At 39.1% G+C, this 26,494-nt stretch overlaps 2 protein-coding genes across 6 annotated transcripts; one reads left to right on the top strand and one right to left on the bottom strand.

Annotated features, from left to right (window-relative positions):
• Nucleotides 1-77: 77 nt before the first annotated feature.
• LOC123762458 (dynein regulatory complex protein 1-like) lies at nt 78-9,089 on the bottom strand. Of its 3 annotated transcripts, none has more exons than XM_069325422.1 (15): nt 8,953-9,089; nt 8,000-8,132; nt 7,429-7,561; nt 6,844-7,048; nt 5,219-5,412; nt 4,796-5,008; nt 4,501-4,671; nt 4,189-4,371; nt 3,893-4,049; nt 3,262-3,410; nt 2,944-3,035; nt 2,664-2,713; nt 2,277-2,340; nt 1,805-1,977; nt 78-829 (listed from the first exon to the last, which is right to left on the bottom strand). In XM_069325422.1, exons 1-15 carry the CDS (start codon nt 8,978-8,980, stop codon nt 738-740), a joined length of 2,037 nt encoding a protein of 678 aa, XP_069181523.1. In that variant the 5' UTR covers nt 8,981-9,089; the 3' UTR covers nt 78-737. The 3 variants fall into 3 exon arrangements, with proteins under 3 accessions (XP_069181523.1, XP_045604926.2, XP_069181527.1); XM_045748970.2 differs by lacking the exon at nt 8,953-9,089 and adding an exon at nt 8,745-8,818; XM_069325426.1 differs by lacking the exon at nt 8,953-9,089 and adding an exon at nt 8,428-8,717.
• Nucleotides 9,032-22,430, top strand: LOC123762302 (surfeit locus protein 6 homolog). 3 transcript variants are annotated; one of them, XM_045748736.2, is made up of 9 exons: nt 9,032-9,171; nt 11,182-11,615; nt 13,583-13,673; nt 18,267-18,323; nt 18,658-18,726; nt 19,311-19,478; nt 20,557-20,714; nt 21,011-21,109; nt 21,518-22,430. In XM_045748736.2, exons 2-9 carry the CDS (start codon nt 11,214-11,216, stop codon nt 21,737-21,739), a joined length of 1,266 nt encoding a protein of 421 aa, XP_045604692.1. In that variant the 5' UTR covers nt 9,032-9,171; nt 11,182-11,213; the 3' UTR covers nt 21,740-22,430. The 3 variants fall into 3 exon arrangements, with proteins under 3 accessions (XP_045604692.1, XP_045604694.1, XP_045604693.1); XM_045748738.2 differs by having other exon boundaries at nt 9,042-9,066; XM_045748737.2 differs by having other exon boundaries at nt 9,069-9,204.
• The last annotated feature ends 4,064 nt before the right edge of the window (nt 22,431-26,494 follow it).

The raw sequence follows: 26,494 nt of genomic DNA, 5'->3' as shown, positions 1-26,494 counted from the left end.
TCAGGATACAATATGCTGACCTAAATGTTATGAATCAGGTGCGTCTTAGCTAGAATACAGGAGAGAGAAAAATAGTGTAATATCATCTATTTTTAATATAGTAACAAGAATTAATCTTCCTTACAATTTATCATAAAAAATTAAGCGAAATGGGAACAACTGCACCCTGAAGAAGGTGACAAGTAGTTAACCAAATCCTTCAACGAGTCACAGGTCCATGACAACTCTTCAATACACGGCTCATAGCAATCTGCAGCAGGTTACAAGATCTTAACAACATCTTGTAGCAGGTCATAGGACGCTGAAGAAACCAAAGAAGTAGTTAAACGGCAGCTAACATTTATAGTGTTCACTTGTTCCGGAAGTGTTCGGACATCATCGGTTGTAAGTCGTGTGTAAACCGTTTTCATTCATAAACAGGGGGTTTGGCAGGTGCATGGAATGGACTTTGGTCTTTGTTTATGAGGACGGGCTGACTCAGGAGTTAATCAGCTTGTTGTGGACTTGCATCCTGGGCGTGGTCAGTAATTCGACCTTGAATGGTGGGGGGGGGACCTCGATAAAAGCCTAACATGTATGAATACACTCTGGCTTCCTGTCCCCCCGACACAATGAATTGTTATTATTATTGTTGTTGTTGTAAGCGGGACACAGCTTGCAGGAGACTTCTTGAAGCAGATAACAGCTTGACAAAAGGCTGCAAGAGGTCATTGTGTGTTTCAACACCATGCAGCAACTCACAGCTCGCTGACGACGCCCTGCAGCAGAAACTTGAGCTCTGCATTCTCCCTCCGCAACCGTTCCACCTTCTTCATTTCGTCGAGGCGTCCTAAGGAGCCAAAGGAATAACATTTTAATCTGCTGATTGAAGACATGAGATGTGCGCCTAGCGACGGGTCGGAAATATGAGGGGTGAGTTTACTTTGAAGAGGAAGGTGTAAGTTTATTAAGGGGTAGGAAGAGTAGGTAATGAGTCTATCGCGGGGCGTTAGTCGTGATGTGAGTTTACAGAGGGAGAAACAGCAGGTGTCTTCGGAGGAAAACTTGTATGATTTGTTTAGTTTACTAGTAAACAAAAGAGACATATGCATGGCCTTTTTCTTAATACAATAAAGTCCCTCCGCCACAGTTCTGTGTGAACAGAAACATTACATTGAAGGATATAGGGATGGATCTGACTAGTGTTTGCCGGCTAAGAATTTTTCCTCCTACAGCTTCATTGTAAAACTTTATCTAATTGATTTCCCCAAAAAACATGATGCAGGTCCCCAACAACTGTTTGGTGCGCACGGCGATGAATGAAGGGATGGTGCCCAATCGTCCCAACCTACCCAGGATTCGAACCATGTTTTCTCACTTAGACAAAATGTGGAAAACGCATTACAAAACAAATCTATTGAATAAATATCAAAATCAAAGCCGAGCGCTTATATACGCAACAACAGCGAAGGAGGATGTGGTAAATGGAGGAGCTAGATATCTGTTGATGTTGGATGAGAAGGAATGGTTCACAAAGGCTGCGTCTTGCTGGTCTGTAGCCGGGCTAGTCCGCCCAGAATCACAAGTGTTGGAGGGATGTAAAAGGCCACTTGGTTCTCTTATATTTCACAGTCCACTTATTGAAATGAGATTGAGTGGGTATAAATAGGAGCAGATGGCCACCTGCAGTTTGTTATTCTTATGTTCTTAGATTACATCTGCTCTTCCACTCTGCTCCACCCACTGTTCACAAGAACCACCGATCTACTGATGGCTCTTCTACTCCACATACAAACACCTACCAATACAACACACCAACACCCACCTGTAAGCACATTCCTATACTGCTCGAGCGCTTCCTTGGTAGCCGCCCACGCCCTGGTCCTCTTGCAGAAGGTGTCTATGAAAGCAGTCCAGCGAGCAGCCTCCTCCCCTTCCTGGGCGTAGAGGTCCTCCCCTCCCACATCCCCTCCGAGACGCCCAGCCCCTGTCGAGTGCCTGTGGGGTGCCACCCCCAGTGAGAGATAAGGCTGTACATTACAATGGTGACAGACTGAGATATTACAAAAGTGGGCCAAGATTGTTTGGCATAGGTGATGACAGAACAAAAGAGCACAAATATAATGGGAGTTAGAGATGCAAAAAAAAGCTATCCTTACATTGCTGTAAATTATGAGATAAGAATGAGTAAGGGACTCAGGAGTCATTGCACTTAAGGAGCAATATTCAAAAGACGGATCCCAGTGTCTAGAGGTCATTGTGGCCAAAACACAAGTGGTGTGTAAGAGCCTCCTCACCTGGTGTTACAGAAGGCTATAACAACATTCAAGACGTCCTCTGATGTGAACAGTCTCTCGCTTCCTGCAACGTAAACACAGAGTAGATGTCACGAGGAGCAAGTGAGAAAATATTGAAGCCATTCAATGGGATCGAACCTGCATGCTTGGCCTATGCTGAAGAAATATGAGACATATGTTTACTGCTAATATATTTAATTTGTGTTTATTAAAAATAAAGCTCTAAATTACAGAATCTCTCGGTTTATAGTAAGAATATCACTCTTTGTACACAGAATTAAATTATAGAGACTGTTGTGTATTAACCCAGAATGTATCTATGTTGTGTGTGTAATGTAAGGTATACATGGATGTGGTGTATGGTGTATAGCGAGGCAGCTTACTGACCCAGCGACGGGTTGTCGTCACCATCACTCCCAACAGCCTCATCGCCCCTCCTGAAATCAGGAAATTAAAAATACTCTAAACACTTAGCCCTTAAGATTGACCTTACTTATACCAGGTAAATCATGTAACTCAGATGAACAGATCAATTAAGAAGTAAAAATGTAATCAGCATTCCACTCGACTTAGGGAGCTCAATTCCTTTCTCCGGCAGAATATTCTTGGATATTCCTATCAATATATATTGACGTATATATGTCAATAGAAGGTGCTGCGTTGTTACCTGTCGCGTGAGCCTGCGGGGCGCTGGGACACGAACCGGCGAGCTAGTCGCAGGAGGCGCAACACGTCGGGCTCCGAGTGCACTCCCAGCTCCTGTAGCAGAGCAGGAAGGTCAATTTCGGACACAAACATCGAGCTATACCAAATTTCTTTGGCAGGGTGGCCACGTAAACCCATATACATAAACATTGACTCTCACACAGCTAATGAGGCACGATGCACACCTCTGAAATATTTTTAAAAAAAGATTAACTACAGAGATATATAACTACATACATACAGAGAAGCTTCAAGGGTGTGGATTTGGAGAATGACGTACCCAGAAGACGTGCTCGAGCATGAGTAGAGGGCCGTGGTGTGTGAGGTGTGAGGTGTCGGCGTTGATGAGGAAGGATGCTTCCTCCGCCAGACAAGTGAGAAACTGCTCTTCTACACCAGGCCTACCCTCGCTCCCGGCCACTGACCCATCTGTCACGGAGGTGCAGACATGTTGAGGTGATGCTATGATGATGATGATGATGATACACGGATGTGATGGGGATACATGGATGTGGTGAGGAAACACGAACGTGGTGAGGATACACGAACGTGGTGGGGATACACGGATGTGGTGAGGATCCACGAACGTGGTGGGGATCCGGATACAATCACATACAAGACTCTTGGAGTCATGGATAAAGTGGACAAACGTTAAATATTTTGAGCATGAGCAGGGAAAGATCGAGAGGACGCAGATGAAACCTAGCAGCCCAGATGACATAGCTGTAAGGGGAGGCCCAGGAGCTAACACTTGCCCTGCAAATACATATAATAGAGCTCAACTACTTCCGCTGAATTAATTGGAGCTCAAACCTAGTAAATTCAGTTTATTTTAAAATATAATAAACCTCTCGGTACCACAAAAGACATTGATTTGGGCAGTGGAGAGGGTACGACCCCCGAGTGCTGACCTTGGGTGGGTTTGAGGATCTTGGTAGCAGTGTCGAGGGCGCGTGTGTGTTTGAGGTTAGGCAGGGATGGGGCCAGCTCGCTGAGGAAGCTGAGGTCCGGTTCCACCCACTCCCTGGCCAGCACCCCCCGCTGGATGGCCCGCTCAACCTCCACCACCTGGATTAATACAGGCAAAATAAACAAAGAAAATGTGTCATGTACCTCCTGAATGTTTGCGTCCTCTGTGGTTAATTACAACAGTTTTATCCCTTACCTCATTACTTAAGAAACCTGGCAAATGTTTTGGTGAAGGTACCTGCATGACGAGGTTGCGCAGCTCGTGGTAGTGCATGCGGCAGAGCCCCTGGACCCTGTGGCTGAAGGCGGCTGTGGTGCTGGCCAGACGCTCACGGTACTGCCCACTCAACTCCTGCATCCGCGCCCTCTCCCGTAGCGTCGCCTGCTCTCTTGCAACCTTCCGAGTCTCTGCAGCCTCCGCCTGCACAGTGGGAAGATTTCAGACCAGGTTATGCCCCGCGGTGAAAACGTCAAGACACACATTACAATGAAAAAAAATAAATTCACTAGGAGGATAGCGACGAGGGAAGACACGACACTACCCCCTCACCTTCCTCCTGTAGTTGTTGAGTGTTGGTGTGAGAGCGTTGAGGGTGCGTCGTGCCTCGCTCACCAGGGCAGTGGTCTCTCTGTGCTGCTGCTGTAACACCTGCTGGCTGTACCGCAGTTGGCTCTCCTCCACCTGCTGCGTCGCCTTCACCCGCATCACTTCCACCATCACCTAAGTAGCACACATAGAAACTTCAAGCAGGCACGACAAGGTTCTTCAATGGCGTTCAAATACTTTTATTTTGTCTCTTCGAACAGGACCTGGTTGTGTATACTTATATATTTCCATTACTCACCTTCTCAATATCGGAGTCGAGTTTATCCTTGATGGCGGCCTGCGGGGCGGCGCCGTGAAGTTTGAGTTCAATGATCTGCTCCATACGGGAGGTCCTGTTGTGAAGGCGCTCATGAAGGAGACGCTGCAGTTGCTGGTTGAGCTCATTTACTGCTTCGTCCCACACCTCGCCGTAGTACTTGACCAGGCCAGCCCTCTCAGTGTCCGCCACATCCTGGTAGTACAAACGTTGATTGCCTTCGGAGATTTTTTCCTCGGTGAAAACAAAAAATATATACAGTATGTATATATTTTTTGTTTTCACCGAGTAAGTCTACTCTATCTGCCTCTCCCAAGCACTGACACATAATATGGTCGTGAGAACGCCAGTAAACTGTGTTCTAATTCACTAATTCACCATATGTCTTGGCGTTTTCTCCCTCACCTGTATCTGCCTGAGGGAGGCGCGGTAGGCTTGGTGTAGCTCTGTGACGTGTTCTGTGATGCGGCGCAGAAGTTCAGACCTTTGGCGGGCGTGTTGCAGCATCTCCTCCGTGTAGGTGGCGTCCAGGGTTCGAAGCTCCTCCCGCAATCCATCGATCACCCTGACCTTTTGGTCCGTCAGCTCCTGACTCCACTCTGGAGAGGAAAGACCAGATGTCAGGAGAGACCAACTGACACAAGACTTGTGTATCGAACGCGTACCTGACTTCAATGCCAGAGCCAATTTCTAATTTCTCCCACACACTCACACTGTCAGATTGACAGTGAGGGGCGAGGAGTCGGACTGGCGTAGAGTAACAAGCGGGATGCCTCAAGGATCGGTCCTGGGTTCCATACTATTACTCATTTATGTAAACGACTTGACTGCAGGAGTTGAGTCTTATATGTCAATGTTTGCAGATTGTGCAAAACTAATGAGAAGAACTGTAAGATTGTCCAGGATGACTTGAACAGGTTGCAGAGCTGGTCCGAGAAATGGCTGCTAGAGTTCAACACCACCAAGAGTAAGGTGATGAAAATAGGATCAGGAGACCGAGAGGCCGATACCTGATGAAGGGGAAACTACCTCCCTATAACGACTAGAGAAAAGGATCTGGGAGTAGACATAACACCGAACTTAACTCCAGAGGCTCATATAAATAGAATAACGTCATTTGCATACTCTACGCCGGCAATAGTCAGAACATCCTTCAGAAACCTAAATAAGGAGGCTTTTAGATCCCTGTATACCACCTATGTGAGGCCAGCCTTTGAGTATGCCGCCCCATCTTGGAGCCCCCATCTAAAAAAGCACATGAGGAAGCTCTAAAAAGTGCAAACGTTTGCAACGAGACTCGTCCCAGAGCTGTGAGGGATGAGGTACGAAAAAGAGACCGAAGGAGTTAAACCTGACGACGTTAGAAAGGAGGAGGGAGAGGGGGGACATGATACAGACGTATAAAATACTTAAGAGGGATGGACAGGGCGGAAACAGAGGAATTGTTTACAATGAATATCAACAAAACAAGAGAGCACGGATAGAAGCTTGAGACTCAGATGTGTCATAGGAATGTTAGACAGTTTTCCTTTAGCATAAGGGTAGTGAGTATATGGAATGACCTAAAGGAGCAGGTTGTAGAGGCAAACTCCATTCATAACTTTAAAAGCAGGTATGATAGGGAAATAGGTCAGGGAGTCATATCATTAGACAACTACAGATAGAAAAGCGGGGTCCAAGAGCTAGAACTCGATCCTGCAGGCACAAATAGGGGAGTACACTCACACACACTTTCTATAGGCGGACACTAACCTTTAAGTCACTTCAGTTCTGGTACTAATATCTGGGTTGACAAAAAAACAAATTTCGAGGCCGATACAAAATAATCTCTCATCCGGCACTGACCAGAATGAGATTAAGCTGTTACTTAACCTGTCCATAATCCCTCAGCTGACACTGCTCTCGTAGCTGACACTGACCTCGGAGCTGACACTAACCTTTCAAGTGGCAACAGACCTCGGAGCTGACACTAACCTTTCAAGTGGCAACTGACCTCGGAGCTGACACTAACCTTTCAAGTGGCAACTGACCTCGGAGCTGACAGAGACTCTGGTGGAGGTCCTCGGGGATGGAGAGTGTGATGGTGTTCTGCCAGTATTGTTGGATCTTCTCCAAGGCCTCCTGCGTCTTTCGGTTGTCCTCCTCCAGGGTATTCTTCCACTCTGCTTGTCGCCCCTCACTCTCCACCACTGCCGTCACCTCCCCACTTAACGCAGCCACCTCCACGTTCCCCACCTGCAACCCAACCATCATCATCAGTCCAGTGCCGTTTGGTCATTCCTACTAGTCTTTATGTTCATCAACTTGTCCTCCTAACAGAGCGCCACATTTTGACGTATACTCAACCTAAGTACAAAAATTCCCGTACTAGAAAATGGTAGCGGCTCGCGAAATTGAAATAGTGTTCCGTTTACTGTTATGGGTCCTCTGGTAGGTTAGGATGAGGGCACTTTAGTACGACAGTTTTTTGACGTTGGGAAACGTTAGGAGGACAGGCTACGTCATCACCATAATATCGTTGCCATCATCACAAGCACCATGTCCACCCTGCCACCACCACCCTCACCCCACCAGCACTGCTACCACGATCTTCATTACAAGCGTGACCCACTCACCATGGTACAGCCGTGCTTGACGAGGGCGTGGAGGGTGTTCTCGTGGGCGTGGAGGGCGTGGGTGAACTTGTGGCCCGCCTGGGTAGCTTGCAGCACCCCTGCGTCCTCCCTGCTCACCGTCATGTTGTCCTCGCTGGAGCGTGATAACAACATATAAATAAAGGGACTCCAGAAGCCATAACTATCCATTGGTTTGGTGCTGGGATTAAAGCCCATCAACCTCTGGAGGGTTATTAACTTAATACCAAAAAAGAAGTAAGCTAACAAAAATTGAAAAAGTTCAAGAAAAATAGATGAATACAATAAAAAGATCACAATTAATGATGACATGCATAGACTAATACATTATGGAGTCATTAACGTCTTCGTGTTGTTGTTGTTGTTGATTTAGGGGCGACGATGATCATAGGATCGGATGCGCCCCGGCATACCCGTGAAGGGTTAATCGCGAAATGAATGTCGCTTATCAGCGGAAACTAATGTGTCTTAGGGCTAATAATCGCATAGATGGGCAGATGATTGGGGATCCCAGGAGTCCCTCAGGGTGACAAACACAAATTAAATTACTCACTTATCTATGTTACTTCGGAGTCTCTCCTTTATTTTCGTAGCCTTGGGTCCCAGCTGCGGTGATATGCTTTGTGGAGGCTCCCTGGTACTGGTTTCCGTTGCCATGTTTAGGAATTTATCAGGTATACGAGCGCCTGTGGTAAAGAAGTAAAGTAAGTTCCAGAGATGTATCAGCAAGTAAGTAAGTAGTTCTCAGAAGAATGTACCAAGCCGGGTAGGCTATGTAGCACCAGAAGTATCAGTAATCATTGTTCATATACATTAATAGAACCGTTAATATTAATTTATCTAATAAGTTAGTGCAATCACTAACACGCATAGCGTTTCGGGCAGTCGGGGATCCTGGGTTTGATTCCCAGGCGGGACAGAAATGCTTGGGCACGTTTCCTTTCACCCATTCCCTCTGTTCACTTAGCAGTAAATAGGTACCTTCTGGGAGTTAGAAAAATTGAAGTCACAGCCCCACTCCTCTTCCAGGCAAGTCCACAACGGGTTCACCACAGAGTGCTACTTGGTACTTTGTGTTCCGAGTAGTTGAATCTAAAACAACAATAGGGAAATGTTGCGGGGTATTTACACCCTGGGGGGAGGGTCAGTAGCTCGACATAGGCAGTTTTCAGCTCTGGACCATGGAAATTGTTATTTTCATTATATGGTCGGAACGATAATCGTATTTAGGAACATTATAAAGCCTACATATTATAAATTCACACCCCAACCATGTAACATTATCATATATACTGTACTCTATATGAATAAAACAAATCTTTAGTAGAAATGCAATGCAGGAGCAGAGAGTAAACAAGTATGACGCCGTCTCCATGGCAACACAAACACCCTCCACAGTCCTGTAGCAACTCCACGCAAACCCTCGCACAAAGAAAACATTTACCTCTTTATCAATATACCGTATATCTTACTGGATGGCACAAACAATAATATATGTATACATACATATACATCTAGGTGGAGTGTTGAGCATGGCGTGGTTGGTGCCGGGGCGAGAGGGAGGAGGGAAGAGGTGATGGCGGGCGGGCCATGTGCGACTCAAGGAAGGAGGAGGAGGAGGTGGTACAGGTTCTCAGGCTCCGCTACTCTTTTCTCTCTCTCCTGGCCCTCGTGGACCCCCACGGCTGTTGTGGTAGTGAACCTTGAGCACCAGCTCGGCCACAGGTCAGCCGAGGAAGCAAGAGTTGCAGTAATTTCGTAAATTTAGTGGAAAAAGCTGTTGTAACATACGAGTGTGTGTGTGGGGGGGATTGTGTTCAGGGGTTTTGCTGAGATATCGATACTTATATATCACGGATATCAAGTCTCTTGAAGGTGTGGTTTTATTTAAGTAATGCCTACTATGGGAATAAGTGTGTTATGGGGGAGAGCGAGACGTTAATTAAAGAGGTGACAGGTGTGTGAGACTGATGGCTGTGCGCACAAGGCCACACTTGTACAGGTTGTGGTTTATTGTGTCAGGTGTGTGGTGGCCTCTAGCAAGCTTTGTTATTGACTCGAGCGGCTGCTTTTTTATTATTGCTAAATTATAGCTCAAATTTCTCTTCAGGTTCTTATAATTTGTCAATGGTTTGGATTTGTATAGGCCGGGTGGGTCTTGTGGAGACTGTCTTGTCACATGTATTGCATGACTGTTATATGTAATATATATGTATATTGTGCACTTCAACTGCATACAGAGCTAATGTAAGGTAAGCACATATAGTCAGCTTACATTAAAAAAAAAATTAAATTAAATTTTTGTTTTACAAGTATGTTTTTCTGTGTAAGTGTATGCAAAGGATGATTCTTAATTGCAATAAGAAATTACTGAATATTTACACCATGTAAATGTAGAGAGAGTGGTATCACGTAAGAATTCTAGAATATTTATCTTTGATCCCAGGAAAATCGCAAGAAATCGGAGTGAAATACTTGGGTGAGAGCTGGTGTATAAAAGAGTGGTCGGGGAGAATGAATAATTGAGCCGCTGGGGGTGATGGTGCGGCTGCCGGCGTGGCGGTGATAAGCTCTGCCCACTCTTGGGCTTTGGTGTTCATAAGAGTTCACATTTTAAGTGATATTAAGATATTTAAAAAAAATTGTTGGATGATGCATAGTACTGTAAGTTTTGAAATGAGTTCACTCAATGAAATGTGAAACTAAAGATAGCGAATGATGTGGTCATAGTTGCTCTCAGGTTGTATTGGGGTAAGGCTACTAATATTTTTGCTCAAGGAACATTAAAAAATACGAAGTACTGTAATATGTACTTTGTAATATGTACTGTACTTTATTCTAAGATGTTTATCCTTGGACTGAAACGACAATCTAGATTGGTAGAACCAATATATATTGGGATAGTAACCAAAATGGGTAGGTTGCTAAATTTTTAGCACATGACAGGTGTCAGTTATTAGCCAACTAGTTTGGCCAGATAGTCTTATCATTCATTTGAAAAATAATTTTGCTAGTACTGTATAAACATGTATATATTGATATTTAATAAATGCCATCTTTTATACATGTTTGTACTGTTCCTTTGACAACCTACTGTACTGTGCATTCTTGGCTCCTGCAGGTACAACCTGCCCATTTTCCCATTTTCCCACCATATAGGTGGACGTCAACATTGCATACTGGCTGATCACTGGCATCAACCACCCTAATATAGAATAAAAACTAATACTTGTGTATTTGAGAGATTTATGTAAATAAATTAGTCTTTTGCATTCTCCTGAGTGCTTTGTCAAGGTCTGTGTGTGTGTGGTTAGGATGAGACTTAAATCTCAATGTCTAATCATCTTTTATGTTAAGTCTGTGAGTAGACATTACCATCAGAACACCTTAATGTTTTGTTCCTTGGAGACCACAGAGTATTAAGATATTTATCTGCAAGTTAGCATAGTGCATTGGCATATTCAGTTGATTTGGAGAAAGCATTATCATACTTTATGATTGCCAAATACTGTACTGTCACTTGGGTTCCCATGGCATCAGTATCTGGCTACAGTATATCATTTGTTTTGTATATTATGTACCTTTCTAGGTATCGACCCATCATTCTATTTTATATTTGTACAGTCCTCAAACTATAGAGTACATTCAGTATTTTCCCATTATATTTGAGTAACATATTTTTGTTTTGGGGTCTTTTGACTTTGTCTCTCTAAAACTTCTTTTTTTGGTCCACAGGTAACCTAGTTCAGAAATAAATTACTGTAATAATGGCGTGTGAATTGGATGTTAATGACACGTTAACGATGGGCGAGAGGTCAAAATCCAAGAAAAAGAAATGCAAGAACCGCAAGAATAAAAGACATGATACAGAAGAAGATACAGAGACAGTGGCAGAAAATATTGTCTATGATAAAAGTAAAAAAAAGAGAAAATTGGAATGTACGGGCATAAATAATGATGTGGAAAGTGAAGATGTTGTGCTTGATAAACAGGGATCAAGTAAAAAGAAGAAAAAGAAAAAGAAGTCTAAAAGTACAGAAGGAAAAGAGAGAGGGAGCAAAGAGGTGTTAGACAATGGTGAGGTGGAAGATGTAGCAGAAAGTGTAGACAGCGGGTGCATTGTAGACAGCAATTCTGATATTATATCAAATTTGTCTGATTGGCCACAAGTAAGTTGATACTGAATTGTCTCAAGTTATCTCATATAAAATTACTTTATCTGTAATGTACTATAATGTGTTGCAAGATTGATCTGTAATTGCCTTTAATAATTAAAATAATATTAGATGCTTGTGTAACTATTTTAGTTTTTAGTTTTACTGGATAATTGCATAGGTATCTCAGGAATATCCTACAGTTTTGTCATGTCCACATTATTGTCTCTTACATCATCATCTCTTACATTAAGATCCCACTGGGTACTTGAACATGGATCGTGCAGTAAGGCATTGGTGACACACCACAAGGAATTATGAAGCATTCATTCTTTAGTATATTATTGTGCAGTGTCATTGGAGAAATAGTTCCACACAGTACTATGTATCTTAAATCCAACTCAGAGTTGGCCATAAGAGATCATATCCTTTCCAAGCCCTTGATTATGATCACAGGAGACCAAATGAAGGCTATTACTAACCATAGGCTAAACTAATTAATTGATCAACACTTTGACCACCACAGTCGGTTTTCGGTTTTGTGTTCTGTTGTAAGGCGTAGGGTGAAAATAAATTTAACAAGTTTATTAGTTTTTAAATGCATAAGTATTGAACAGTATAGAATGTCTTGTACTGTACAGTTTTAATTCTTTCTCCTAATTAATTTTTGGCATAAATTTTTTAAATTAGCTACTAAAACTTATTTTGTGCAGAGATTACATTTCCTGTAAAGATAGACAACTCAAACTTGAAGGTGCAATACTCTTCAGCTTATAGGAAAAATAAGGTCATGTTCCAGAGAGCTCCAAAAGTCCTTTTATCACTCTTCACTCAATAAGGTACTTAAGTATTAATATTTAATGCTGCCTTTATTTCTCGGCTACAAATAAACTTAGTGTTTTTCATAATATATACTTGCAATGATGCAAGAACATTGTAACCTTGCTCAAGGGTCCTGAGGTACTGTATAATGAAACCTATTAATGGAACAATAGACTCCAATGAACTTGCAGATGAAACACAAAATATGCTAATTAGACGACACTCCCTGTCTCTCTTAACCCATATAAATTCCATGCTGTAGGAGTATGATGATTTTGATTTGGCTGCCATCTTATCAGAATCATAAATAGAAAACCACCTTGGTCAGCTTACATTTTGGCAATACTGTACTTTGCCAATTCATGCTTATTTAATGAATAGAAAGCATGCCTCCTACTTTCATGATTAATCTTTTTCCTCACTTAAAACCTTGCATCTCTTAGTTGAATGTCATTTTCATGATATAAAACTATGCTTCCTAAGAATTCCTTTGCAACAATTATCAATACTGCTCTGTGAGGACCATTTTCATATACAATACTGTATATCAACCTGTCTTCTTGCAAAGAACGTCGCATTTTGCTCGTATGCACTAATCATGAGGCCAAAAATTGTTGTAGTAGAAAATGGAAGCAGCTCACGAAAGTGACGTACTCTCACGTTTTCTGTTTTGGGTCCTCTGGTAAGTTTGGAGAGGACACTTTAAATCGACCGTTTCCTTGATGTTGGGAAACCTTAGGAGGACAGGCTGAATGTACAGTATAGCCTTGTGTCTTGCCTGTATTGGCATCTTGAATAGTATTTAACTCTAGGTTGACTTCCATATCAAATTCCTGTACAGTATATAATCATACTGGCATAACACTATCTTTATAATTACTACTACTAATTGCTTCATTCAGCTGGATTCATAAATAGGCAGAACTCTATGCAATCTCCTTAACCCTCAGTCATGTGTTGATTGTCTAGTATAATGCAGTCATCAAATGAGCCAAATTATGGATCATACAGCACTTACCTAGGTAGCAGTGATTTTCAGTAATTAGTCCTTGTTGGACATGATATCCTTGTCTTATTTAAATGTGTGCTACTGTTAGCTGAATTTTTTACTGTATTTAATGTTGTGAAACAAAATTACTGTACTGTATTTATCTTTTCAGGTTCAGAGTGCTTTACTGGAAGAAAATAAGTTTATAACTAATTTTTTAACATGGCTCCCTGCTAAGAAAGTTTCCTTTGAAGAGAGTGCAGGTTAGTGTACAGTACTTTGTTTCATGTTTTAATGAAGGTAGTGTAAGTTAATATTTTGTTTTAATGAGTAGGTGGTGAGAATAATTTAAAAGTCTAATGGTTAAAAATGATGTATGAAATGCTGATGTGAACATGCATAAGACTTTGATGTGGATTGACTTAATGGTGTTAGAAGAGTGCAAGATGGCAGCTGCTTTATAAAAGCTAAAGGTGTTGATGAAATTTATGCAAAATTAATTGTGAGAAAAAGAGAATGGCATGGGAATAGAGAATTTGCTAAGAGGAATAGAATAGTTTGCCACAGTATTAGAAAATATGAGCCCCCTGATTGTATCATTGTATACAAGTTAAGATTTTACATATCAAATGTTTGAATTGTGGGTGCATTAGTTTAAAAGTGTAGTGGATAAAGTATGGCAGGATAGAGAATGCCATTGTGGAAGAGAAAGCATATGATAAAAATTGAAAGATATACATGCCATTTATTGTACTTTGAGCTTTCCCAGTTTGGTGCCTTTTGATAATTACTTACTTATACTTTGAAAGGACATATGACCATGTTAATAGAGAAGGACTTTGGAAAGTGATGAGCATGTTTAATACTCACTTAATACTTAATGGTTGATACCTGGTTGATGGGGTTCTGGGAGTTCTTCTACTCCCCAAGCCAGGCCCGAGGCCAGGCTTGACTTGTGAGAGTTTGGTCCACTAGGCTGTTGCTTGGAGTGGCCCGCAGGCCCACATACCCACCACAGCCCGGTTGGTCCGGCACTCCTTGGAGGAATAAATCTAGTTTCCTCTTAAAGATGTCCACGGTTGTTCCGGCAATATTTCTTATGCTCGCTGGGAGGGTGTTGAACATGTTTGTAGTGCTGTTATGAAAATGTTATGAAAAACTTCTGTGTAGGCACCATTCCATGGCAAATCATCAAAGCTCCCAACCCAACCATCTCAGATTTAAATGACATTTGGTAGGTTGTTAAGAGTTCATGAAGTAACATGCATATGCATGATACTTACACAGCAGGATTGCCATTGTGATTAAAAAATAAAATATTTTTACTTACAAACTCAAAAAAATATATCCTTCTAATTGAAGTAGAGACTTCATGGTGGGCTTGTTTTGAAGCTGAGGAAACATTGTTTTAATTAACACTTTGGCGTACCCCGCGCGCCACCCCTCAACTGTGCGATTTGGGTCCCAGGGTTTCACGGGAGCGCACGTAAATTCTGAAAAGTGTATACTCTCTTCAACTTTGTCACCTTAATTCTCGTCCTACAAGATTAAATTTGGTATCATTGTGTTCGCAATAGAATTCTCTACAGCACTAAATGCATATAAACTTCAAAAGCACGGCTAATTACCCACAGGAAATACCCATTCAGGAAGTGAATGAGATGTATGGCAAGTTTTGTGAAATATATGATAAAGGCACAAAAAAATTTATACCAAAACAGAGATGCAGAACTAGGAAACAGGATTGGTTCAATAGAAATTGCGAGAGGGCTAGAGACCGAAAGACACAAAAATGGAATCAATACAGGAAGAGGCCGAACCCCCAAACATACCAGCGATACAAAGATGCGAGAAACAACTACACGGCAGTGAGGAGAGAGGCAGAAAGAAATTTTGAAAAAGGGATTGCGGACAAATGTAAAACAGAACCAGGTCTATTCTATAAATTCATAAACAACAAATTGCAGGTAAAGGATAATATTCAGAGGTTGAAAATGGGAAATAGATTCACGGAAGATGAAAAGGAAATGTGTGAAACACTAAACGAAAAGTTCCAAAGTGTGTTTGTACAAAATGAAATCTTTAGGGAACCAGATACAATAAGAATTCCAGAGAACAACATAGAACACATAGAGGTGTCTAGAGACGAAGTGGAAAAAATGCTCAAGGAGCTCGGTAAGAACAAAGCAGCTGGCCCAGATGGCGTTTCACCATGGGTTCTGAGAGAATGTGCATCTGAGCTCAGCATTCCACTTCACCTGATCTTTCAGGCATCCCTGTGTACAGGAATCGTAGCAGACGGGTGGAAACAGGCTAACATAGTTCCAATCTACAAAAGTGGCAGCAGGGAAGACCCCCTCAATTATAGACCTGTATCATTGACAAGTGTAATAGTGAAAGTATTGGAAAAACTAATCAAAACTAAATGGGTAGAACACCTAGAGAGAAATGATATAATATCAGACAGACAGTATGGTTTTCGATCTGGAAGATCCTGTGTATCGAATTTACTCAGTTTCTATGATCGAGCCACAGAGATATTACAGGAAAGAGATGGTTGGGTTGACTGCATCTATCTGGACCTAAAAAAGGCTTTCGACAGAGTTCCACATAAGAGGTTATTCTGGAAACTGGAAAATATTGGAGGGGTGACAGGTAAGCTTCTATCATGGATGAAAAATTTTCTGACTGATAGAAAAATGAGGGCAGTAATCAGAGGCAATGTATCAGAATGGAGAAATGTCACAAGTGGAGTACCACAGGGTTCAGTTCTTGCACCAGTGATGTTTATTGTGTACATAAATGATCTACCAGTTGGTATACAGAATTATATGAACATGTTTGCTGATGATGCTAAGATAATAGGAAGGATAAGAAATTTAGATGACTGTCATGCCCTTCAAAAAGACCTGGACAAAATAAGTATATGGAGCACCACTTGGCAAATGGAATTTAATGTTAATAAATGTCATGTTATGGAATGTGGAATAGGAGAACATAGACCCCACACAACCTATATATTATGTGAGAAATCTTTAAAGAATTCTGATAAAGAAAGAGATCTAGGAGTGGTTCTAGATAGAAAACTATCACCTGAGGACCACATAAAGAATATTGTGCAAGGAGCCTATGCTATGCTTTCTAACTTCAGAATTGCATTTAAATACATGGATGGCGATATACTAAAGAAATTGTTCATGACTTTTGTTAGGCCAAAGCTAGAATATGCAGCTGTTGTGTGGTGCCCATATCTTAAGAAGCACATCAAAAAACTGGAAAAGGTGCAAAGACATGCTACTAAGTGGCTCCCAGAACTGAAGGGCAAGAGCTACGAGGAGAGGTTAGAAGCATTAAATATGCCAAAACTAGAAGACAGAAGAAAAAGAGGTGATATGATCACTACATACAAAATAGTAACAGGAATTGATAAAATCGACAGGGAAGACTTCCTGAGACCTGGAATTTCAAGAACAAGAGGTCATAGATTTAAACTAGCTAAACACAGATGCCAAAGAAATATAAGAAAATTCACCTTCGCAAATAGAGTGGTAGACGGTTGGAACAAGTTAAGTGAGAAGGTGGTGGAGGCCAAGACCGTCAGTAGTTTCAAAGCGTTATATGACAGAGTGCTGGGAAGACGGGACACCACGAGCGTAGCTCTCATCCTGTAACTACACTTAGGTAATTACACTTAGGTAATTACAGCAAACAGAGAAAGTGCGAACGAGTTACCCAGGAGCGCGCAAACGCGGTAAAATGTTTTCACTATTTTCACTCTGGTCACCTCAATTTTCATCCTAGGTCTTTCATTTTGGTCTCAATGGGTTTGCAATAGAATTCTCTAGAGGAACATTAGCATATAAAATAAAAAACCTGGTCACGCTCCAACTGCCGACGAGTTGAAGACAGGCCACGCGTTAGCCGCGAGTGAGCGCTCAGACGCCTTCCAGCTACACTCCCAATTCCTGCCCTTTTCAAGCCTTTCTTTCGCAATTTTCTTCCTGGAAGAGCCTTGTTCATGATCATTATCCATCGTGGAGTAAGCGTAGATAGTTTCTAAAGCCGCAGTAAGAAATATAGCCACGGAAAATGGCCGAAATGTTCACACGTTTGAGATGCGAGGGGAGGCGACACTGGTCACAACAATGGGCCGACGGTGTGTGCCGAGCCGCCTGTGGGCCACGAGGCGCAACAAAGAAAATGGGAAGACATCGGCGCGCATTTTAAAACCAGTCCCCCAAAAATCTGATAAAAACCTGATTTTTGGCGATTATTTAAAGTGGATGACGCAATGCTGCGTCATACCTGTCATTACCGACAGTAAACGGATGATGCTGCTTCATGCCCGGGCGAAAGTGTTAAAAATACTTTTACATTAAATATAATTAGAGCTTGTGTGGTGTTGACAAGTGGTGCTCGGGACTAGTGCAGTACTCGCCTAATTGTGCTTGTGGGGGTTGAACTTTGTCTCTTTGGTCCTGCCTCTCAACTGTCAACCAACTGGTGTACAGATTCCTAAGCCTACTGGGCTCTATCATATCTACATTTGAAACTGTGTATGGAGTATGCAGTATAACTGGACAGATGCATCTGTAAATAATAATACTGTATACAGTACCTCGGTTCATATTAGATATCTTTTCTTTTTAAATGTTACAAGAGTTTATTAGAAAAGTTCCTGGCATTTTTAAGGTTTTGCTCTGTCCATTGGTGGAGGTGGTATAGGTTTTTTTTTTTGGGGGGGGGGGGGCTGGAGTGGATGGATACTAGTGACTTTGCCCTATAACTATAACATGCATAATTGTGTTGACCCATACATAAATAAAATGAACACCGATACTAAATTTTTGTTTTAGGTACGAGTAATAAAAGGCAGAAAGAGGAGGAATCTTCAAGGCAAAACCAAATTAAAGGCAAGTTTTTATGTATCTTTCTATAGCCTTATTCATAAGTTCTTTATTTTTATGGTCTTGTGATTCCTGTGCTTAATGATACCTTTGAATAAATGTTAAAAATATGCATAACCCAAGATTGGTAAATTTAATTATCGGAATACAATTTCATTTCATTTTCTTACATGCATGTCCAGGTGTATCCTTTAGTGGAAAAAAATTAGTTAAACTTCCTTGTAGTTAAATGTAGCATAAATGTAGCAATCAGACTGACCAGTATTGATTTTCCTGTCATGAGATCAGATTTGATCTGTTAAAGAGCAATTGATTATTTAAGTTCTTTTCTTTATTACAGGTGGTGTAGGGTTTTCAGACCTTGATGAACTCCAGGAGAAATATTCAAGTACATTGGCAAATTTAAAAAGTAAGGCCTATTAAATTTATTTATATATATATATATATATATATATATATATATATATATATATATATATATATATATATATATATATATATATATATATATATATATATAATACCTAATATAATAATACTTGTCATATTACAGTACTGTACTGTACTTTAATACGACAAGTTAATCCTGGATATTTGAAAGCATACAAATGAATGTAAGAGTAAAACAAGGGATATTTATAGGATACTAATAACATCAACAGAAAGGAGAATAGAATAATGGATACAAATGGATAAGTTCAGATGCAGGAAAGAAGTAAATATTGGTTTGGAAATAGGGTTATAGATTTGAGGAAGAGGTGGTTGTACAACGTAATAGATGTAGGGTTGTTGTTCAAGCGTTAGGTTAGACTAATATAGGAGTGGGTGTGGTTGAATGTAAATTAGAGCTGCTTGAACTGCTTTACGTGAACTAACACGCTTTCTGCAGTCTATTCTTACGTTCTTATTATTAGTGAGTGGTTCCTGGTGGGGACACGGGATGTAAAATCAATTTGCTGTAATTCAATATTTATGTATTTTTTATTTTATTAGGTACTAGGAAAAAGAAATTGTGGGACCCTGCAACACGAAGAAAAGAAGCAAAATTGAACAAAAAACTCAACAGATTAAAGAAACGTAAAACTAAGAGACTTCAAAAGAATACCAAACTGGAAAAATTACAATTTGAAGCGGAGGTCAAAGAAAATGGTTATAATCAGGGTGAGTTACTTCTTTTTATATTTTACAAAATAAGATGATTGGGAGTAAGGGAGTGTAGAGAAAGAATTAAAGAAAAACTGATGCATGGTAAGTACTGGTGTAGGGAATCAAGGTAAGATGTGTATGTAATGTGGGAACTTCTAGAGAAAAAAAGGGTATCTGTGAGAAAACAAAATGGATATTAACCTGTTTCTCCCTTTTGTAGGGTAAAGTACATATGAACATACCCCCTTTTAGGATAAATACAGTAATGTGAATCACTAAAATTGTGAAGATTTTACATTCCTGTAACATTGCCTCTCAGTATATTGAAAAGTGTACTTGTTTGTATTCTTAGTCTAAATGTAGTTATGTGCTTATTTTTAAATGCTTAAAACTATACAGAATGCCCTCCAAATCTGGACATCCATATACAGTAACTGATTCCTGTAAACAATGTAACGAATCGATGTACCTATGTCTCCCCTCCTAAATTTGGATTTGTTAGGGCAAAAACAAAATTAAAGATTCCAGGGGGATGTGGGTGAAATCCAGGTTGTCGGTCAGTCACATAAAGTAAATTTCCACTATTTCATGTTGATTGTTTTTGATAATCATTCTCTTTTAATGGTAAATATTATTATAATATTATATGTTAATACTTGGGACTATTTTATTGTGCCTTTACTGCATTATCTGTTTATATATATATATTACACAAGAATGTTCATATAAAGTTTTTCCTGTGTATCCACACCTACTGTGAGGACCATACATTGACCTTGAGTGTGTAGTCTTATCTTCCATTACTAAAGCAACATCATTCACAAGTTCATGTCATACTATCAGGGAGTAGTGTGGGTATTAAGATTAGTATACAACAAAAGCTTACAGACTAGTGTATATATATTTTATCAATCAATTTGAAAATTAAATACAGTTGTCAAATACATTTACAGTTTATAATTACTGTAATAATACTATTAAAGTATTAAATACTGTAATACAGTATTTGTGTAATGTGTACTGTAATACAGTATTTATAAAAATAATTAAATCATATTGAACATGTGAAATGTATAATATTACTTTATTGCAGACTCAAAGCCCAAAAAACCAATCTACAATAAGAAAGGACAGCTAGTGTTTAGCAAATTTGACTTTTCAAATGATTCCACTACTGGAGATATTGACACTAACTTGAAGCCTAAAGACCTGAAGCAGTTGCTGTCACAGGCTCTCAAGGAGAAAGAAAAGGTTTGTCTAATGAACTTGAAGGCCTTTCCTAAGGTTTTCAAAGTACTGTATGGCCTACACCTGTATACAGAGTACCACCAGGAAACTGCGTACCTAAATGCAGTTTCCTGGTGGTATAGGAGTTTGAATATACTGTACTGTACTAAAGTGACTTCTTAACTATTATAAAATGAAATACAAAATTGTCATGTTTTGTGATTACAGTATCTTGACAAATTACTATTTAACATTTTTTTTATAATGAAAGGAGCCTGGAATGAGACGTGCAGAATGTACTAATGTGGGATATATTGTAGGTTAAAAGGATGGAGCAGAAAGGTGAAACAGAAAAGGCTGCCGGAGTAATTGAACAGAAAGCATGGTCAGGTGCACTGCAGAAAGCAGAAGGATTAAAAGTAAGTATTGACAGATTGGCTTTAATCAAAATTAAAAAAATTAATTGTCTGTATTAATAATGAGGTTTTCAGTTGGGCTTATGGTGACTGTTTTGATACTTATGCCATACTCGACCAACACTTAAAAAAAATGGAAATTAAAGTGTGTGGATGTAAACACAACTGCAGTTGTCAACTTCGATTACCTGGAGCAGTTGGTACCGCATATTGTTTATTGCATTTTGTTTATTTTTGTGCACTTAGGCAAACAATTTTATTATTGTGACTAACAACTATTGTGTATGTCTATAGCTAGATCATATGGGATTAATAAAATTATTACTGTAATAGTTCTATACATTTAATTTCATTTCTATCTTATTTCTGGAATGGTGCTGGGTACTGAATTTTATTGTTCACTTATAACAGGTACGAAATGATGTAGATTTAATTAAGAAGTCCATCAAGAAGAAAGAATCAAGCAAGAAAACCAGTCAGAAAAATTGGGAAGAGCGCAAACAAACCATAGAAAAGAAAAAGGAAGAAAAGCAGAATGCAAGAAAAAAGAACATTAAAGCACGAAAAGAAACCAAACTAAATAAGAAGATGAAGAAAATGAAAAAGAAAGGTCATATAGTTCCTGGATTTTAAGTGCTATTTTTTCAATTGATTTTATTGTTATAGGTCAATATTTTGTGGTAAGTGGATGTGTTATACATTTAAGTGAATTAAATTTGATAGAAATTGCATCAGTTGAGACGTAAAGCTTGCTGAAATGATATTCCAAACTTTCATACACGAGCACAACAAAGTGTCATGAAATGATTGTTGACAATAAATATTTTATCTTAAAAACTCTTTATTTTGTAACTGTTAAATATTGTATTGGACTTGTAAATTTGAGAAGTTTTTTTTTTTTTTTCGTAAATTGCTATTTTCAGTTAGTATGAGTAAAATATATGTTTACAGTTTTGCTAGCTGATATTTTTGTATATAAATTTTTGACTGGAGTGTAAACAAATCATGTCACTGAGCACCGAGAAGTAAATAATTTCAGAATTAAGACCAGATTATAGTTTAATTTGCCATTTGTTTTTATGGCCTTTATTTGGGTAATGTCTTCCTCGTGTTGATCTTTTAAAATTTTCAAAAGTGTATCAAGAGAATTGATGTTGAACTTTTATATATTTTAAGTCTGTTTGTATTTTTAGCTTACAAGGTCAAAGTGGATGATGGGCAAATGCTGCTTGTAGTTTATTGTGCAAAGCATGGCTGATAACTATTGTGTATGCCAATATCTACATCATATGGGATTAATAAAATTACTACTGTAATAGTTCTATACATTTGTTTACATTATTATCTTATTTCTGGAATGGTGCTGGGTACTGAATTTTGGTAGTTAACCGACGTACTTACCTAGGTATGTGTTCAGGGAGGGAAATTCAGCTCTAATAGACTTCTAGCTATTGCACATGGTATATTTGCACATGATGTCCCATAGGATGTTATACTAGCTCTTGAAACTATGAATTTCAATTGCCTCCACTTCTGGCATAAATATTTTTCAACTTATTTACCACTCGATATCAATATATTGATATTGTATATCAATATATTTTTTATCTAGTTCATCTGTTTTCCAACTTCCATCTGTATGCCTTTATTCTGTTGTCTCTGGTCTGGTATTGTTTCTATCCACTTGTTTGGTGGTGGTCAAATAGTTTTCACAACTTAGTGTCTTCTCTTGATAATTACTTGTCTCTTCCTTTTGGTGTTTAGTATCTTTTTGTCTAATATTCTGAATGTGGAAAATTTTCAGGACCCCTGTTTTATGGTGCAAAGGCTTTTTAAGAATGTTCAGTAAATGACCTCCCTTGTAAAATACACCTCGTAGTTTCAGTATACAAAAAAATGTAATACCTATTAGCCCAATTGTGCACAGAATACAATAATTTGAATTCAAATTGCCATTTTAGCTTTGATCTTGAAAATGTTTTAACACTCCATGAATATATCGGTATATATTTATACAACTGGGACACACTACCATATATTTATCTATTACGTACTGTATTTTGAATGGCATTAAAATGTGCAACTAATTATATATTTGGTTGTGTGCATTTAATGGGCAATAAGATATACAGACTTTATTATCAAGTTTTAATAATACAGTATTCTATTGACATAAGTAAATATTTGGATTTGTACATTTGTAAATTATGCTGTATTACACTTAAATAGAATGATTGGTAAATTTTTATAAGAAGAAGTAACAGTTGTGCAATGCTCATGGTAAAGTGCACTTAAGGGTGCAGCCTTGACATGGTAAGGAGGCATTTTCATTTCATTCCTAGAGAATTGAGTGTAGCTTCTGCTCTCCTTTCCTTCTTGCTGGAGTAGTGTGCAATAAGTAGTGTCATCCATCATGATAGGGTGACCTCTCACAAGTGATTGTGTGGATGGAATGGTTATTATTCTTGTTATATAGTTTGATATTGTGTTAGTCTATCAGTGACTATGAGGGAGTGAGAACTTCCAGAATGCTGCATATTTTGGTGCATTAATCATAATCTGCCCTATAACTTCCTGTAGTTAATGGAGGTTGTAAATAACATCTACCACTATCTTCATGGTCCTCACTCTTATCATACCTAGTATAAAATCTTTCTGGTCGATTACCTCTGGGATCTCTATATCCTGAAAGCTCAAATGTTCTTGTATCAGTAGGGCTACTCCCCCAACCATTTATCCTTTTTTTTTTATTACATGGTATCCTCCTGGGAATATTCCATGCTCTATTATATTTGTGAATTTTGTCTCCATAACTGTGATTATATGAGGATGCAGTTGTGCCACTTTTTCTTTCAACTCTACTCCTTTTTTTGTAATAGACATGCAGTGATATCATGACACTGGATTCATTTATTACTTCTCATCCTGTGCTGATTTTTTAAACTGGGTGTTTCCTTTAGCAGGTACAATACAGTCAAGTTTTGTTGGGTTTCCAGCCATATTGGTGTTTCTAACAATGACAGCTGATGCTTAAGAAGCTGTTCATGCCCATAACATTTTGCCAAAGTGAATTCCTTACTCTGATTTGAACCTTGTCATTCATAATGAGTTCATTCATTCAAAGAGCTGATTAGTAATTACCTCAATAAATTACATGCTATTAAATGTGACCTGTCACTTTGGTCTTTCTCCTGTCACTAAAATAGAAAGAGGGAAACATTTCTAGGCAGTTTATGGACTGGGATGAATGAATAGCTTGTGGGCACATAATGTGGCCTGCACCTTGCTGTCAAAACTGCCTTGTCCTGCTGTTTGGCACCTACAGTACTTGTAAAATGTTGTGATTTTCAGGATGGAAATTTTATTTCCCAACTGTTTTCGTACACTATATGTCCCTCAATAAAATCCTTTGTGAATCCGACTTATTTGAGGTAAATCATCATGTTTCTACTCTTGTTTTGTCATCCTGAATGGTAAGAAGAATCACTTGATTATTCTGTAACAGTGCTATATAGTGATACTAGTTACTCATATGTCCAAACTGGATTATGGCTAACCCTCCCTACAACAACACTGACATTTCCCCCTCCAGTTCAGCATCACAACACTGTTCTACATCATAGTGACCTTGTGGATGGTGAATGGCTTAGTTTTTCTTCAGGTTAAAGGTGAGACGAAACTGTTCATAGCAGCAGCTTCCCACTCGTAATTTGCTATATACAGTGACTCATATATTGTTTCCCCTCATTTTTTATTTATTTATATATATATGTGTATATATTATATATATAATGTGTGTACACAGAGAGAGCGAGCGAGAACGAGTGCCAGACAGGATTTCTTACATTCTTGTAGTCACTAGCACACAGCATTTTGACCAAGTCCTTTTTCCTAATATTCCCCGGAATACGACCTGCCAAATTGTTTAACAACCCGGTTAAGTCTTTCCTTCACAGAGAAAGGGATTACATAGGCTGTTAGGTGGAGCTTAACTGTACAAGTTGGCATTTCAATTTTGATGTAGATTAGCAGATACAGTATTGCAATGTTAATACACCTACCAATCTCTGGTACCATTACTCTCATCAATGGTAATGCACATATACTAAACAGTACCCCACTAGTCAGGCTCCATGATGGGTGGAGATTCAGGGATGTGAAGGCCTCATTCAAAGAAACATTTTTTTTATGCATTTTAACTGGTGGTGCACAATTAAATTCTAGTACAGTACAGGTATAGCACCTTTGCCATAGCACACCTTGTGTTTTCCTGTATCTGTACAGTATTATCATTTTGAGTGATGTCTAGGAACTTATGAATCTTCAGAGTATATAGTTGCTAAAGTATATAGTAATACTTTACTTAGCATTTTTAACACTTATTCATCACTCCTACCATTTAATAGATTTGTAGGACTGGCAAGATGTTACAACCAACTTAATTCAAAGTCACACTTCCTTGTACCTGTGTCCCATATGGTAAATGAACAAAACATTGTCCTGTTTTTCTCCCTCTATTCCTTCACTCCTTTTGCTCAAAGTCCATCTTTTATACATCATTACTATACCCAACCCACATAATTGTACCAGCTGCTTTTTCTAAAACCAAAAACGTCTACTGCTTGTATTCTTCTGCACACTACTACTACTTTTTCATATCAGTTTAATTTCCATATGACAAAACTGAATAGTATACATCTTTACAATTATAACTCCCGTTCCTTCTCTTCTACAATTCCCAACGTTCATAACCTAATGGTATACACAATTAACACCATCTCTTGGAGTGCTTCACTTGTTATTCAGATGGTGTGCCACTTCATTAGGCTAGTTAGGTGATTATTATACGGTATTTTAATTATTTTATTAACCTGAATACTAAATTGTTATAAATTTAGAGTTGACAAAACTTTCTGGGTGGTTATTTTTTTTTTAGACAAAAATGTTGGTAGAGTATATCATTACATTGGTAAAATGCTGGAAATTATTTGTTGTTAATTAAGTACAGGTTCAATGATCAATACAAGCCTTTAAAATTATACAGCTGCTTTAACTGTCCTGGGCATAATAAGGCTACAATGTGTTTGTATATAAAAGGCAGTACATTATAAAACAGTACTTGCAAATTACCATTCATGAGAAATGTGAATAGAATATTCAAGTACTTAGTAAATAAACTACATTTTTAATCTGCATCAGATTGGCATTATGAACAGGATGCCTTAAAAACCAGCGTACCCCTAAAATGAAAGTACTTATTGGTACTTTTGACTATGTAATTAGTATATGTCGTGATGGACTTTTGTAGGCTATTGTATTATTTAATTTGGACAAACTAGAAACCTTTTATTAGCAACATAAATAAGACCTGACCTAGGAATATTTAAG

Source organism: Procambarus clarkii, chromosome 2, assembly GCF_040958095.1.
Source record: "Procambarus clarkii isolate CNS0578487 chromosome 2, FALCON_Pclarkii_2.0, whole genome shotgun sequence".
In the NCBI taxonomy this organism is placed as follows: Eukaryota; Metazoa; Arthropoda; class Malacostraca; order Decapoda; family Cambaridae; genus Procambarus; species Procambarus clarkii.
Note: the sequence above shows the minus strand (reverse complement) of the source record. Positions and strands in the feature narration are given on the sequence as shown.

Excerpts from the sequence above, each read along its gene's own strand:
- LOC123762458 (XM_069325422.1), bottom strand. The coding sequence starts at position 8,980 with ATGCTCAACACTCCACCTAGATGTATAT. Across the intron at positions 8,133-8,952 it reads CACTCCACCTAGATGTATAT|GCGCTCGTATACCTGATAAA; the intron begins GTATGTATACAT and ends TCTTTACCACAG. Across the intron at positions 3,036-3,261 it reads TGCTCGAGCACGTCTTCTGG|GAGCTGGGAGTGCACTCGGA; the intron begins GTACGTCATTCT and ends GCTCTGCTACAG.
- LOC123762302 (XM_045748736.2), top strand. The coding sequence starts at position 11,214 with ATGGCGTGTGAATTGGATGTTAATGACACGTTAACGATGGGCGAGAGG. Across the intron at positions 18,727-19,310 it reads TACATTGGCAAATTTAAAAA|GTACTAGGAAAAAGAAATTG; the intron begins GTAAGGCCTATT and ends TTATTTTATTAG. Across the intron at positions 21,110-21,517 it reads AGAAAGCAGAAGGATTAAAA|GTACGAAATGATGTAGATTT; the intron begins GTAAGTATTGAC and ends CACTTATAACAG.